Below are 15,253 nucleotides of genomic sequence, written 5' to 3' on the forward strand. Positions count from 1 at the left end.
GTATGGGAAAGAGAAGAGTGTGTTGTGTACATTTTTAAAAAGAAATTTCCTTATTTTATAGACACAACATACTACCTTATATTTTACTGTTATAATGCAATAATGGCAAAAGCAGTAGAACTTCAGGTCAAACAACTCTTGCTACTAATGTAAACTCATTCTTAGAAAACCATTCTCACATAGACAGTGGTTAGAAAAAAGTACATGAATGTGCTACAAAAATAGAGCCACAAGACTTCTCACAAGTAAAAGAAATCCTCTGTAGAAGTCCACAGTAGACCAAGGTCCAGCCTCCTTAACAGTGAGCAACAGGGAATATGCTGCCAAGTCACCATCTTCAGTTCTGAGAGTGAGTTTACATGCTTCCCCAATGGCACAAAGTCTCATGACGATCCAATGAATCAACAGACACTTGGGAAATATTAATAAACAATTTTTTATGAACTATTACAACAAAGAACTTCAGCAAGAAGGAAAATGAAGTTTATGATCTTTGAGTAAACATTTTTAGCGTAACAGTCTCTGCGACCAGATATTGAAAGAGAAAAAAATCAAGCTTATAAAACACCATTTCTCTGTTATCAACTGGAATACACTAAAAATAGGATAATGGAAATACATGTTTTAAAGCATTTCCACAAGAAATGTCCATAATTATGACATTCTAAATCATTTAGCAATTGTATATGCTACATTAACTAAAACAAAGATATTCCTTATTGCACATTTTAAAATTGGAAGAATACTCTAGCTTAAGTGGGGATATTTAGGGGGAAAATATTTTGGCTCAAAATTTATACTGCGCCAAGGCAGCTTTATTCTAAAAACATAAACCTTTTAAAATAAACTTTTATATTTTGAAGCCAATAATCCTTTAACTCGATGAATAGTTCATAGTCCATTTTCTGACTAAGTGTCAGAGGTTAATTTTACAGGCCCTGTTTTAAGGCCTGTGAACATCCCTCACTACTCTGAGAATCAGGTGTAGGTGGAGCTTTATCTTTAAAGCCTGAAGGCATTAAGTCTTTTGCAGCAGGTGGTGGCCCATAGTCTTGGGGACCATGAGTTGGAGGTGGTAATGGGGCACCAGAAATGAAGTACTCTCTTGGGCCAAATGAGCCTAAAGGTCTAAATGGTGCTGGTGCAGGTCCTGGAAAAAAATCACGAGGGTCAAAAGACAAATCCCGTTTTCCAGGTGAAACACCTGGTGCATATTCTCTGAAGCCTATTGGTGGACGAATACCAGGACCTGAAAAATAAAAAGGAAGTTATGTAAATACCCAGAAATTTCTGAACTAGGGTGATTTCAAGTATGTTGATATTATAGTCTTTAATTTCTCTCAAGCCTAGAACATCAACTGGTGAACATCCTGACTTGCCAGATGAGGCAAACTGAAATGGAACAAGTTTAGGTTATAGACTTTGGCCAACCAGCCATGAAGCAACATATTAAGGATTTAAATATGGCTCTACCTAGCTCCAGGCTTGTCGTTTTTCTTTCCCTACTATATAATTGCAGAATAATTTCTATCTCACAAGAGCTCCATTTATATTTGTAAGTACTATATTACCATGAAAAGATGATAGATTATGAAATAAGAACTTTACTACATCAAAGAAATTTTGATAAAAGGAAATCCCACTATTTATTACTCTATCCATTAAAAATTCATGAAGTATTTCAGCATGGACTTTACACATGCCATCAGAATCAAGGTGCAGGCCCTCCAGGAAAAGGCCTTCCACAGCCACCTAATTAAATCAGCAACATTTATTAGGTCACTGTTAAATCCTCCTCTTTAACACTTCCCTCTGACTTTTCTCAAGGTAAGGAGGGTTTGACTTTTCCTTTTCTATATTCTATAACCTACTGCTTATGCTTCCATTATGGGTGATTACAAACTTTATGTTGTAGGATTTTCATATCTGTGACAAAATTTTAAGTTATGGCATGCGTCTCATCCACCTTTCCATTTATTGCAGTGCATATCAACAGATTTTCAACAAACATCTGCAGAAGTAATATTTCTGGCTTTTCTGTATATAGCCCCTTATCCTTGTCTATGAGAGATAGCTATTGCCTATCTCAGTATAAGATTATGTAGTGTCCCATATGTCCCAGAAAACTGGAGGAAAAGTTAAAATGTACTCAGCTTTATCCTTTCATTGTTAAGACCTGAGATAGCAACCAACTGTTTTAGCAAGCAATAGAAGTGGAAGATGAATGTGATTTATAAGTCAATCACTACTATTCAGATCATCATACCAAATGGTGGAGGAATTGGCCGAGGCCCAAAAGGCCCACCAAGCTGAAGTGGCAGTCCATACCGAATGGGAGGTGGTGGAGGCCATCCCATTGGGGGTCCCATGGGGGGGCCCATGAAGGGTACCCCTGAGAAAGGAGGGGGCCCTTTCATAGCCATATGCACCTGCAATTTAAGATTTGAAAGAAGTTAAAAGTTTTAAAATTCCTATGTATTAAGACAAAGTACCAACACCGATAAAAGCTAAAACCCAAAACAGGCACCTGTCCAGAGAACACCATCAGTGCAATAAAACTCTACCCACCCCTCCTGTGTATTCCCACTGACAGCTTACAGAAGTTGGAAGGATGCCACAAGAGGGACCAGTTTGTTACTGATTATATCTGCACAGGAAAGGGAAAGGCAAGAGGACTGGCAGAGGTTGTTAACAGAGGTGATTTCTGACCAGTATGTCATGCTGTATTCACTACAATCTATTTCAAAGGGACTCCCCCCCTCCCCATCACTTCCCTTTCATCACAATAGCTCATTACTTCCATATTAAGAATGAACAGAATAAAATGAAAAATCCATTCTCTACCCATGTAATAATAGCTACTATTCAGAGTATCTTCGGTAAGTCTTTCATATATTATTCAACCTCTGAGATCTTTAAGTAGACTGTCTTGTTTTAAATAAGAGGGAACAAAAGCAAATGGAATATCATAATTTGTTGAAGGCCACACTGCATATTAAAGAAACTCAATCCCAGGTTTGCCTCCAAGCCATGCTTTTCCCACCTCTACTCCTCTCTAACAATGGGTCTTTGCTCTCTTTTAAATCTTCTACTACAAAGGGGTTTGAGGTCTTATCTAAGCTGCCCTTAGATTTCTCCAGAGATGTATATTCCTAGAATATATATATACACTGGAACTTGAGAAGTATTTTCCATCACAGTGCTATATACACAAATTGGGAAGAAAAGGCTTTAATATTTACTTTCATTTACTATACACCATTTGAGATATTGATTTATCATTTCCTATGAGTAGTGGGTTTGAAACTAAACAATTAAAAATTTATTTTATTATAGAGCTGCAGAAGACCTACCAGATATAATAGCAACACAGTTACAAGAGAATACACTTATGTGAACAAATGAGACCATTGCTTGGGACTGGCTCAAGTGGTCATTTCAGATTATCATTGTTTCACTGAAACAGTATTTCACTTTCAGAAAATCTGATACCAATCTAATTCAAATCACTCAAAATAGGGTTTGCACAAATAGAGGAATTCTTAAATAACATTCTTCCAAACAAAAATAAAAATGATGAATTATATAATTTATAATGAATTTACTTTGCCTTAGAAGATTCAACACAAAACACCATATAAAGTTAGAGTGATAACTTTTTACATTCTGTAGTTCATTACAGTTGTACACACTTAAGCAACATTCCCAAGTTAAGGAGAAAAGTAAGCTCAATATTGCATGCAGTTTAAAGCAAACAAGATCAGTGTCATGCTCTGAATATCCTTCCCAGAAATGCACAGAATAAAACCCAATTCAGTTCTCAACCTCTAAGTACTTACTCCAACTGGATGCTCAGTCAAAGAAGTAATGGTGGAGACTGAGGGGGTCTCAGGTTCTTGGGGAACAGTTTGCTTTTTAAAAAACAAATGGGATAGTACAAATAGAACACAAAGAAGGATAAAGCAAAGAGAAAGTACTGTAGGAAAGCTACATGTTCCTGCATGACCACATGATTCACAGTAACTACAGAACTTACCTTGCCCTCATTCGTCACCTTAGCTGGAGAAGAACTTCTGGAGCTGCTGTTCATGTGAGCTGGACCACATCCTGGGTCTGTTAGAGATCAAAGAATGGATTCAGACTTATTCTAACATGAAAAGAATAAAAATCCTCCATCCACAATTAAAGATTCTTTGAAATTACTTGGTCCCTTTACCAGAGGCAACGGGTTTCCCAGATGCCTCAGAAGACCAGTACGAGGTAAAGGTCCATCCATTGACCCTTGGGAAAGAAAGATCAGAGCCCTTGTATGTATTTTTCAGAAGAAATAAACCACTGGTGGACAGGTCAGGGTTCAACAATAACTGGAAAGCAACATTAAAAATGGGTTGCCCAGAGGTTGGGGTCATAGCTCAGTTGTAGAGTGTTTGCCTAGCATGTGTGAGGCACTGGGTTTGATTCTCAGCACACATTTAAAAAATAAATAAAGATATCATGTCCATCTACAATTAAAAATATTTTTTTTAAAAAAATGGGTTGCCCAATACGTAAATCACAATTTATGAAGAGACTTAAGTAAAATAAAGAACTGCCTTGGGTTGATAGAACAGCAGATTAATAAGTACTGGTCCTAAACTTTAAGCTATAGACTTGAAGTATGTGTAGGCTGTTTTTTCTTTAGTCTGTATAACCTGACTTCCAATCTTACCAAGACTACAGTCCTACTTAAAATTGGAAATAAGACTCAGTATTTCATGTTGGAAATATGTATGCTACATAAAGTTTAAGGCTACTTTTATAATATTTTGGAAAGGAACACCATAGAGATTTAATTTAAAGATAAAGGTTTACACTTCACAGTGTAAAATTTAAAAGAAAAAAACAATACAGGGACCTCCAGGGGAAAAAAAAATGTTTTCTATTCTAGAACAGATTTTACAGAAAACATTCACTAAGATAACGTAAGAAATTATCTTCTATGTATTGTACAGGCCCAAATTCTATGTTTTTATTAGAATATTCAAAAGGGAAAAAAAAACAAAACCTTGAAGCAGTTTACTATAAAGCAACATGTGAATGCTCACCAAATCCGTTTCTGGGCATATCTTTTTGATTAAGAGTAGCAGAAGGAGGTCTTCCAGCTGGCTCTGCTGTCAGTGGAGGGGAACATTCTCTACCACTCACGGGGGATGGACCAAAAGAGCCATTATGGTTCAGTGGACCTAAAGACAACAATGCCGTGTTACTACTTTAAGGTAGCCTTCTCCCTGACACCAACCCTCACCTCCTGCTTTAGCAAATCATTCAGATTATTTCATAACCATTACACACAGAAATAAAAAGTAATTTACATACATTCTGCACCAAGAAATAAAATAGCTCCTTTTACAAAGTGCCCCCTACCTCTCAGAGGAGGATTTTGTAAATTTGGTCTTCCCGGCATAGGTTTTACAATCATGGGTTCATCTTGCTGCATTGCCATCTTTTGGGTCATTTCCAATAGTCTTGAATATTGAGAAAGAATGGGCTGAATTATGAAACAGCAATCTATTCCTTCATAGATAATATCTAGCATAACCTTAAAACACTATAAAACATATAGTAAGATACCAAAATCACATACTTCTGTCTCAAATTAGCAGCTTCCCTTTTCTCTTCAGCTATAGCTCTTTCTGCAGAACGAGCTTTGAGCTATTAAAGAGAAAATATTCAAATTCAGTTGCGGTAGGCTATGCACAAAATAAAGAAAAGGGGGAAAAAATCTTACCCAATTATCATGAGCTTTCTTCTCCTGCACAGCAATCTGAAAAAGACAACACATTAAAAAAATATGTTTTTAGGGACTCATTATAATAGCCTATAATTGTCTGTATTAGATACAAAGAATTCTGCAACTACAGGACAGTATTAATTACTACCTGGTTTTTAAATGAGCGCTCGGTTTTCTGTAGTTCTTCTTCCAGTTCTTCAATTCTCCGCCTAAGAATTACAACAATTGAATAACATTTGAAACATTCTGACCATTTTCCCTTTATTCCATCAGCTATACTTTTAAAGACTTTATCATACATAAGAAAAACATTTCTATAGTTATATGAATCCAGTGTGATCAAAACTAATACTATAGACCAGGTGCAATGCCACATGCAAGTAATCCCAATGATTGGGAAGCTGAGGCAGGAGGATCACAAGTTCGAGGTCAGTCTCAGCAATTAAGTGGGAACCTATGCAACTGAGACCCTGTCTCAAGGGAAAAAATTTCTTAAATAATTACTACAACAATCAAAACCCCCAGAATTGTTTGCATTGACCAAGTTCCCTATGGTCTTTCCCACTGGGTGTAAGTAAATTTTTTGTTAACATTTTTCATTTGTAAAGTTGAAATTTATTTTTTCTCCTGTGTGAATTGAATGTATTCATATCCTCTCGTTATTAATACTTCCATGCTATTTTCTTCTATCTACATAATGTAAAAAAAGATTAAAAAAGAAAGCTAACACTAGATCATTAGACATTGACACCCTCCTTTAGAAACTGAACTCACTTGTAATTTTTAACTTCCTGTACAGCGGAAACCACCGTTTCATCTGCAGCTGACAGCCGCTGCTCTTTTTCTAGTCTCTCATATTCTTCGTGGCTTAGTTTCCTAAAATAAAGCCAGTTATCAAATCAAAAGTTTCTCTTTGTAAATATCACTTCCCACAATTCTATAAAATGCTTAGGCACATAAAATAGAAATTCAAACCTGCAATTTCGTAAATCAAACTCTGGCAAATCACTTACATTTTCTAACTTCTCCTCTTAATTCTCTACTTACCAGTAAATAAAATAAATGTGAAAACAACATGTGCCCCAAGGGCAAGTATCCTGTGTGTAAGATAATAAAAACTCACTTTACTTCAATGTGGAAGATCAGGACTGATCAACCTAACATAATTAAACATATTAGGATAAAGCAGGGGATAATTCTTTTCTCGTTTCTGCCATGGGTAGGACACTAAGTATATCTTTGTCATGGAGGAACTCTTTTCTCAATCCAAGACTGGTACCATAATAAAGATATAGTCAGTCAAAGAAAAAATCTTCTAGAATATGTCTTTTTAGCTATGCAATTAACGACAGAACATTTTTCACACTTTAGATATCTATTTCAAAAGAATTGCAATTAAGCAAAAAGACAAATCTGAGTTTTGATAATGTCTGAAAAGAAGCCAAACTGACCCACGATCAGAGTATTATCTACTGACAAGTTTTAACTCTGATCATGAAACTCAAGATGTTCATCTACTGAGACAAAGGTAGCCACATTTAATGATTTAAAAAATACTATTTTCTGCTATCCTTGTATTACTTTAGCCATAGTTCCAATTCAAAAGATAATTAAATTGAAACTTAATTTTCCATAAATCAGAAGAACTATAGTAAAAAAGGATTATTGATACCAAATAGAAAAAGGGGATTATATATTCTTATATAGCTTCTCATTTAATTCTTCAGCAAGTATTTTATGAGTGGCTATAATATACTAGTTACCTTGTAAGATGCTAAAGAATAAAAGAGCTCCCTGTTTCAGGTATAAATGACACCTAAAGGAATATAATAATTTTCCCCACTGGCTTAAGAAGGAATATGGAGAAAACTGAATCTTGAAGGACAGAGAGAATTTTGTTTCCAATTATCAAAGAGTTAGTCTGAGAGCATTAAGAACAATCAAAACATCTTTATAAGAATATAAAATTGTGTTTGAAAGGATCCAAGCTAAAAAGGCAGTGAAGATATATGTATGTGGCCAAGATCCATTAGAAAAAGGAATCTCAGAATTACAAGTAAGGCTGGCACTTTAAGGTACTTTTCTCCTAGGTTTACCCACATATTGAAGATAACACAAAGATATAATGAGTCTGAACTAAGCCTTCATCAAATTCCTGGGCTTAGAGAAAAAAACAAGTGTTTGGGGCTACAAATAAAGGGACCCTTAATAAAAGCCCTAGCCTTTGAGTTTAGATTAGAAAGTACTGCACACTTAAGTGATGAACAGGCAAAAAATCCAAAAGGAACAATACTGAAACATTGAAAAGACAAGCCATTTTTGAATTATCTTAATTGCTGACTAAGTTTAAAGTGACAGACAATCTTACTCAAGTAACCTCAACACTTTTCTATAAAAAGATAACTTCATCTTAGTCCTCAAATTTTATCTATAATTATCACAACAATGTTAGCCAATCAAAACTGATCAGGCACTCCATAAGACAAAATTCTGTGAGAAAAAAATCCCACAGAAAAGGAAACCACCTAATGGGGTTATCCGCACATGTTTTAAAATCACTGTGCTTTATATACTCAAAAAAGTAAAGTCAAGATTATGAATTTCAGGTTTGGGAATATAGTTTAGTTGTTAGAGTGCTGCCTTGCATGCACAAGGCTCTGAGTTCAAACCCCAGCACCACAAAAGAGGAAAAAAAAAAGATTATGAATTTTGTCAAAGGATTAGAAACTATAAAACCAAGAAATAGTTGAGTGTGGTGACCTACCTAAAATCGAAGATACTCAGGAGGCAGAGGCAGAATGATGAGATTAAAGATAGCTTGGAAAGCAGTAAGACACTAGTCCCTTATGAGAAAGAGCAAGGAGTCTGGGGAGGTAGCTCAATAGTAGAGCACATGGCTCAAGGTCCTGGGTTTGAGCTGTAGTACTGAAATAGGACTGGGGTTGTGGCTCAGTGGTGAAGCACGTGCCACACATGTGTGGGGCACTGGGATCAGTCCTCAACACCACATAAAATAAATAAAATATTGTGTCGGGCTGGGGATGTGGCTCAAGCGGTAGTGCGCTCGCCTGGCATGTGTGCAGCCCGGGTTCAATCCTCAGGACCACATACAAACAAAGATGTTGTGTCCGCTAAAAACTAAAAAATAAATATTAAAATTCTCTCTTTCTCTCTCTCTTAAAAAAATTCTATAAAAAATAAAATAAAATATTATGTCCATCTACAACTAAAATAATATTTTAAACCCTGAACTTTTTAAAATCCTAAACTCAATGAATGATTTTAGCAGCAGATTTGGGAAGTAAAATAAATCCTAGCACTTTTAAGACAGGTCAGAAGAAAATATCCAGAAGAAGTAAATCCAGAATGTAGGAGGCAGGGGAAATCAAATTCTAATATGCATTATTATAATCAGAAGAGAGAATGAGGTAAAATCAACATTTAAAAAAAGACTCAAGAAATATTTAATGGTCCCAAACAACATAACTGCAAAAGGAAAAAGTGGGTGGGGTGGGGAAAACTACACCTAGGCACTTCCCAATAAAACTGTTAAAAAAAACAGAGAAATGACTACAGGAACTAGGGGAGGGATAAGACCAAACAACAATGATAATGGACTCCTTAAAGAAAAAATTTAGAACAGATGGTAATTAATTGGATATTTTTAAATTGCTAAAACTAAGTAACAGTCAAAATTCAGTAGCCAAAAGAGAGATCCTTTAAAAATGGAAACTGGTTTTAACTCTAATCATGAAGTTCATGTCAACCTAATACAGATTATAAAGGTAGCAATATTTAGTGGATAAAATACTATTCTGTTTATCCTTCTACTACTTTGATACACTAATCAAATCTATCATTAAAGGACAATGTTCAAATAGAATGAAAATAATTTCAAATATGAAACCAACAGTGTAGAATGCAGAACTACAGAAACTTTAAATATGTGTATAAATTGAATGAATGTCTTATGGAGTTCACAGTATATGAAGTACTAACATACAATGCCACAACAGTTATCTGATTCGGGAGCTACTTAAAGCCCATAAAAAAAAAATAATAAACCTATTAATCTATGTCAGGTTTTTATTAAATCCAGAATATATACCATGGCCTTTAAATTATGAGAAGATGAATAAAATTATAATTATAATTATATAATTACAATTATATAATTATAATTCCATTATAATTTATGATTACATCAAGCTTATACAGGGGATGAGGAAAATAATTAAAAATATTTAAACTATTAAAAAGATACAAGGAAGAAAAAAAGAACAGGTCATCAAATAGAAAGCAAATTCTTCATAAACCACAGGCACATATTGACATGGACAGACATATTTTAGAAAGTCCACTCAAGCAGCTATAGAGAAAATTACTAAGAATTTGAAATAAATTATATAAAAATATAAATAATGGAGAATGAAGACAGATGACCTAGGTTAGAAACAGAAAAGATGACACAGGCATGAACTAACATAGTACCTGGGGATGAGTAAAAAGAGTACAAACCACAGATGATGACTGAATGAATTTTGGAGGAGTTGAGGAAAATAGTGCTATAATTTAACTGCATTACAAAGAAAATTAATTGCCATTTAGGTCATTCATATTACTAGTAGGGACAGAGAAAACAAGTGTTCTCTTAAATAAAAAGTGATAAAATGAGAAATGTTTCTTTGAAACAGGCCAGGCATTTAGAACTGGCCTGAACAAAAATTTGAGATTCTAAAAAGGTCGCTTGGAGATCACAGAATTTTAGAAAAGTTAATGGAAAGGTTTCAATATTTAATGCATTAATTAGGCAACAGAAGTCAAAATACCTAAAAATAGTTAGGTCTATAAGAAGGTCTGTCTTTGCTTTAACAAGATATATATATATATATATATGCCGAAGAGTAAACTCAGGTGCAAACAAACAAAATCTGACACAAAAAAACCTATTTTTAGAGAATTCAAGTATTTTTGTGGATTAAAAACTTCAAATGAACTTTCAAAAAATAACTAGCTCCACACTGAGAAGATTAATATATAAATATATACTACAAACAAGTACTTCTGTAATCATAACTCCTAAGGTCCTTGCCACAGTTCAATTTTTAGTGTGAACATCTGAGATATTCAAGTCCAAAACTTGTACCATCAATAAGTAAATATTATTCCTTTTTGAAGTTTTTATTCTACTAAAACATGTCATTCCAAATCACTCAGTATTTTTAAAGGTCCAGAGTTAGAGATAAAAGTTCAAAACATTAGAATTACATAACTGATCACAATGAAAGGTAATTAAAATAAATAGTGGGATCATAGAAAGGGCCTAGATCTTTTGAGAGGTATTTCCACATCAGTGACTGTTAATACCAGTTTACCACTTCCTGCCTTCATATGAATTTGACAATTGATTACGATGTCCTCACAGCCTTAGTTTATGGTTCCAACTACCTCAGGACTCTTAAGACTGACGATGGAAAGAAAAATGCAACTTATAGGAAACAAAACACAAAGGAAAAAAGACAAATCTCTACTTATTACAACTAGAAAAAATTGTAAATAATCTTAAGAAAAGATAAAATTATCTGTTAGTTCACACAGTGATAACAATAACAAACAATGAAAATCTTACTTTTGTAGTGCCATCTCATTTTGCTGGTAGAGTTCATTTAAAATCTCCACTTTCTGCCTAAGAGTTTTGCATTCCTCTTCCAGTTCAGCTTTAGAAGACCGTAGTGAATTGCAGTCACTTTCTAATTTCTTTATTTGGTCTGTAAAGGATAAAACAGCTTATCTCTATATGTGTACAAGGACTTAAGAACTTGTTTGAGGGAGTAGTGCCAAGAAAAGTAAGAAGCATGAAAGCAAGAAGCCATTCTTTATCTTTCCAATAAAATTTTAAGTCTTTTCAACATGGTAATTTCTTCTCAAGAAGAACCCACCTTCTAGATTACATATTGTGGACATCAAGGCGCTTTGCTTAAGTTGTAAAAGTTTTAGATCCTCTTCAACTACTGATATTGTAGTTTGTGTCTAAAAATTGCAGAAAAGAGAGGTATTCTTAAAAGTGAGGCACAGGAAGAATTCACAGGCACTATGGGACTCTTACAAAGAACTATACCCGAGAGACATCCATCATCTGCTTAATTTGATCTTTGATCTTCTCGTTCCGATCACCTAAAAAACAAAAGACTTTTAGCTTTTCCTTTCCTTACTTTTAACTCTATATTCTCCTAACTTCCCCAAACTAAAGAATGATTGTGTTCAAACACCGGAAGAAAAAAAATCAATTAAATAATTAAACTGATTAGACTAATGACTTTTAAGAGAATTGCAAGCTTAGATTTAAAAAAAAAAAAAGAAAAAGGTGAATTTCAGATTGGGGTTGTGGCTCAGTGGTAAAGTGCTCACCTAGCATGTGTGAGGCACTGAGTTTGATCCTCAGCATAAAAATAAATAAAAGTACTGTGTCTGTTTTTTTTTAAAAAAAAAAGGTGAATTTCTAGTTTGCACAACTAAAATGTTATCTATGTTATTCTTGTAAGATAAAAGCTTTTCTTGGGCTGGGGATGTGGCTCAAGCGGTAGTGCGCTCGCCTGGCATGCGTGCGGCCCGGGTTCGATCCTCAGCACCACATACCAACAAAGATGTTGTGTCCGCCGAGAACTAAAAAATAAATATTAAAAATTCTCTCTCTCTCTCTCTCTCCTCTCTCTCACTCTATCTTTAAAAAAAAAAAAAAAAAAAAAAAAAAAAAAAAAAAGCTTTTCTTCTCTCTCAGATCTATCTTCACCTGGGCAAGTAAGTGTCTTGTTTAGAAAGATTCAATCCTCTATTTTCTCCCTGAATCTACTACCAGGTGTGGTTTGAAATACTTGCTATGTAAGCAATATCCAACTTGGGAGAAAACATCTGGAAATATTTTCCTCATCAGTAAACACTGTTACACTCCCTCTCTAGCTTTCTGATAGTCTCTAGCCTCTGTTCTCACAGCCTTAGTTTATGGTTCCAACTACCTCCGGACTCTTAAGACTGAATGTGGACTTAAAACCACAGAGCCATAGAGATGATGAGTATCAAAATCAAGTATCATCTGCATAAGTTAAGAAATAAATTTCTCTTACTGTACAATGTTCAATACTTAGAGGTATAGGATGTGACTATTGTAGCTGCAGTGTACTTACTAGTTTTCAATGGGATAGAAAAAGTCAAGTGTTCTTCACATGCCTATTGCTACATTATACCCCAGCAACCCACCTCTGTCAATGCAACAGACATATCTATAGATCCAGTGATATGTGTCTACAACCCTGAAGCTTAAGAAGAAATTCAGCCAGCTGAAAAGTGGCATCTGTATACTTAATTAAAGACAGGAAAGCAAAAAAGGATTCAACCTCCCTGAGACTGATCTTACCTGCTAACTCTCCATTGGTTAATTCATCTGACTCATCTCGACTTTGATCCTCAGATTCAGATTCACATTGTAACCTATTCAACTGTGTGATGTAATTAGTTAGAGCCTAGAAAAGGAGCAAAAGGTTGGAAGACTCTCGATTTTAATTCAAAGATTTCAGGAGAATTCATGAGATGAAACATGTATTTGGAGTATAAACTTACATTAATAGTATCATCTTTAAGACTAAGCGTTACTTGTAAATCTTTCTGTGACTTCTCAAATGATTTCATTTGTTCACTGAGCTCAGCGTGTGATGTACTCCAGTCTTTCACTTCCTGCTGCAACTGAAAAGTCAAAACACATGAATTCCTATGGGTTAGGGAGGGGTTTCTGCACTGGATACATCAGGACTACAAGACTTAGACAAAGAAATACAGAGCCATACTCCTCGGTGGCCTCCCTCAATCGAGGAGGTTGAGACCTTGGTTAAGGAAGAGGGCAGAGTGGCCTCAACTCTCACAGCTGCAGTAAGAACATCAGAGCTATCAGGAAGTTGAGCCTGTTTATTGCATTCCCCAGAAAATTGCTGCCAATTCAAATAATTTACCTCCAGCAGGAATGGCTGGGCACATATGACTGTCTCCTAAATTTAGATTCCTTATCATGTAATCTTCCCTTGGCCAGTGAATCAGTAATTACTCAAAAGAGGATCATAAAACACTTAATTTTCTGGTTTAAAAAGTTTCTTTGAGGCTATGCAAGTTAATAACTGATTGACATTTGATAAGAAAAGCAATAATCCAAAAATCCAAAACAGATGGAGACCATATATATGCACTCAATTTGGGGAGCATTGTTTAAACTTTGCATATCTAGAAAAGGTCCTACATGAATATTCCTTACCTCAGAAACAGATCCAAAAAAGATACAAGATAATGATATTCACTTCTCTAGTTTACATTATGTATGACATCAAATTTTATTTACCTGCTCTTTCTTCTTCTTAAGCATGGTATTTTCTTTCTGAAGCTGACAGCATTTCAACTTCACCTTCTCTTCACGAAGCTTAGCTTCATTAAGGACAATGTGAAGCTAATGCAAAACACTACAGTTAGTGAATTAATTCCAAAGAAAAAACAAAGTTATACTTTCCCAAACCACACATCATACAGTTCTCATTTTTTGCACATTTTAGCACACCTCAAATTTTTGGTCTGCAACAAAACTAAGATATAGTATTAATATCCGTTAGCAAGAGTTGGCAGCTTTACCTCTGAAAGTTCAGAAGTATTCACTGAAATGACATCTTTAAGCTTCTCTATAGTTTTCTTATTTTCCATTATCTGCCAGGTGAAAACAGAACACAAAATATGCATTAGGATTTTAGTAGAAATACTGATATATATATATGTGTGTGTGTGTACACACACATATATATACTAAAAAGATAAACACAACAAAATTTTTGTCAAGCCATCCCATTACATTTCAGGTAAATGCAGGGGATCCAGCTTTGGACTAAGCAAAAAATCAAGAACTGAAAGAGATGAGGGAAAATGAAGTCATAAATATTTCATGGCATCCACAACCTTACTGTTTATGAGATAACCAGAAAAAAAAGGTCAAAGTATAGAAAATCATAATGCAATAAGTAAATAAAATGTTTTAAAGCACAGAAAATTAACTAATTAATTACTGTTTCAAGTAAACCAGTTCAAATTAGTAATTTTTTTCTAGTGATAGAGAAAAAAATTTCCCAAGATCATTTTTAAAATTTTCTTATCTGAAGTAAAAAATGATAAAATTTAAGGAAGAATAGACTAATCTCACATACAGAAGAAATCCAAAAAATTTATAAATATACCCGCTCCTTAAGGAAGTGGATATAACTCTGCAATCTTTGTTTGCAATGCCTGGGATTGAATCCTGGGCCTCATGTATGCTAGGCAAGTGCTCTACCATGAGCTGCATCCTGAGCTTGTAACTCTTCATACTTTAACTGTGGGCTGTGCATGGTAACTTCCAAAGAATACAATATAAAAAGGATTGGAAAGAATTTTTACAGTGGAGAAATCTGATAAATACTACCT

General features: G+C 34.7%; 1 protein-coding gene across 5 annotated transcripts in view; it reads right to left on the reverse strand.

The window, feature by feature from the left end:
- Window positions 1-420: 420 nt before the first annotated feature.
- The window catches only part of LOC144374838 (transport and Golgi organization protein 1 homolog), a 44,451-nt gene continuing 29,618 nt past the window's right edge, over window positions 421-15,253 (reverse strand). For 4 of the 5 annotated variants that reach the window (XM_078037603.1, XM_078037606.1, XM_078037601.1 and 1 more), the window contains 16 exons: window positions 14,435-14,506; window positions 14,151-14,255; window positions 13,385-13,507; window positions 13,182-13,287; window positions 11,889-11,944; window positions 11,710-11,800; window positions 11,400-11,538; window positions 6,545-6,646; window positions 5,919-5,979; window positions 5,768-5,803; window positions 5,624-5,691; window positions 5,404-5,504; window positions 5,085-5,222; window positions 4,037-4,113; window positions 2,267-2,429; window positions 421-1,249 (listed from right to left, as the gene is read on the reverse strand). In XM_078037603.1, coding sequence (XP_077893729.1) covers window positions 930-1,249; window positions 2,267-2,429; window positions 4,037-4,113; window positions 5,085-5,222; window positions 5,404-5,504; window positions 5,624-5,691; window positions 5,768-5,803; window positions 5,919-5,979; window positions 6,545-6,646; window positions 11,400-11,538; window positions 11,710-11,800; window positions 11,889-11,944; window positions 13,182-13,287; window positions 13,385-13,507; window positions 14,151-14,255; window positions 14,435-14,506 — 1,758 coding nt within the window. In that variant the 3' untranslated portion in view covers window positions 421-929. Of the gene's footprint in view, window positions 1,250-2,266; window positions 2,430-3,675; window positions 3,912-4,036; window positions 4,114-5,084; window positions 5,223-5,403; window positions 5,505-5,623; window positions 5,692-5,767; window positions 5,804-5,918; window positions 5,980-6,544; window positions 6,647-11,399; window positions 11,539-11,709; window positions 11,801-11,888; window positions 11,945-13,181; window positions 13,288-13,384; window positions 13,508-14,150; window positions 14,256-14,434; window positions 14,507-15,253 lie in introns of those variants that run through there. The other variant, XM_078037604.1, reaches the window with a different exon arrangement.

The sequence above is a fragment of the Ictidomys tridecemlineatus genome, unplaced genomic scaffold (assembly GCF_052094955.1).
Source record: "Ictidomys tridecemlineatus isolate mIctTri1 unplaced genomic scaffold, mIctTri1.hap1 Scaffold_905, whole genome shotgun sequence".
Lineage (NCBI taxonomy): Eukaryota > Metazoa > Chordata > Mammalia > Rodentia > Sciuridae > Ictidomys > Ictidomys tridecemlineatus.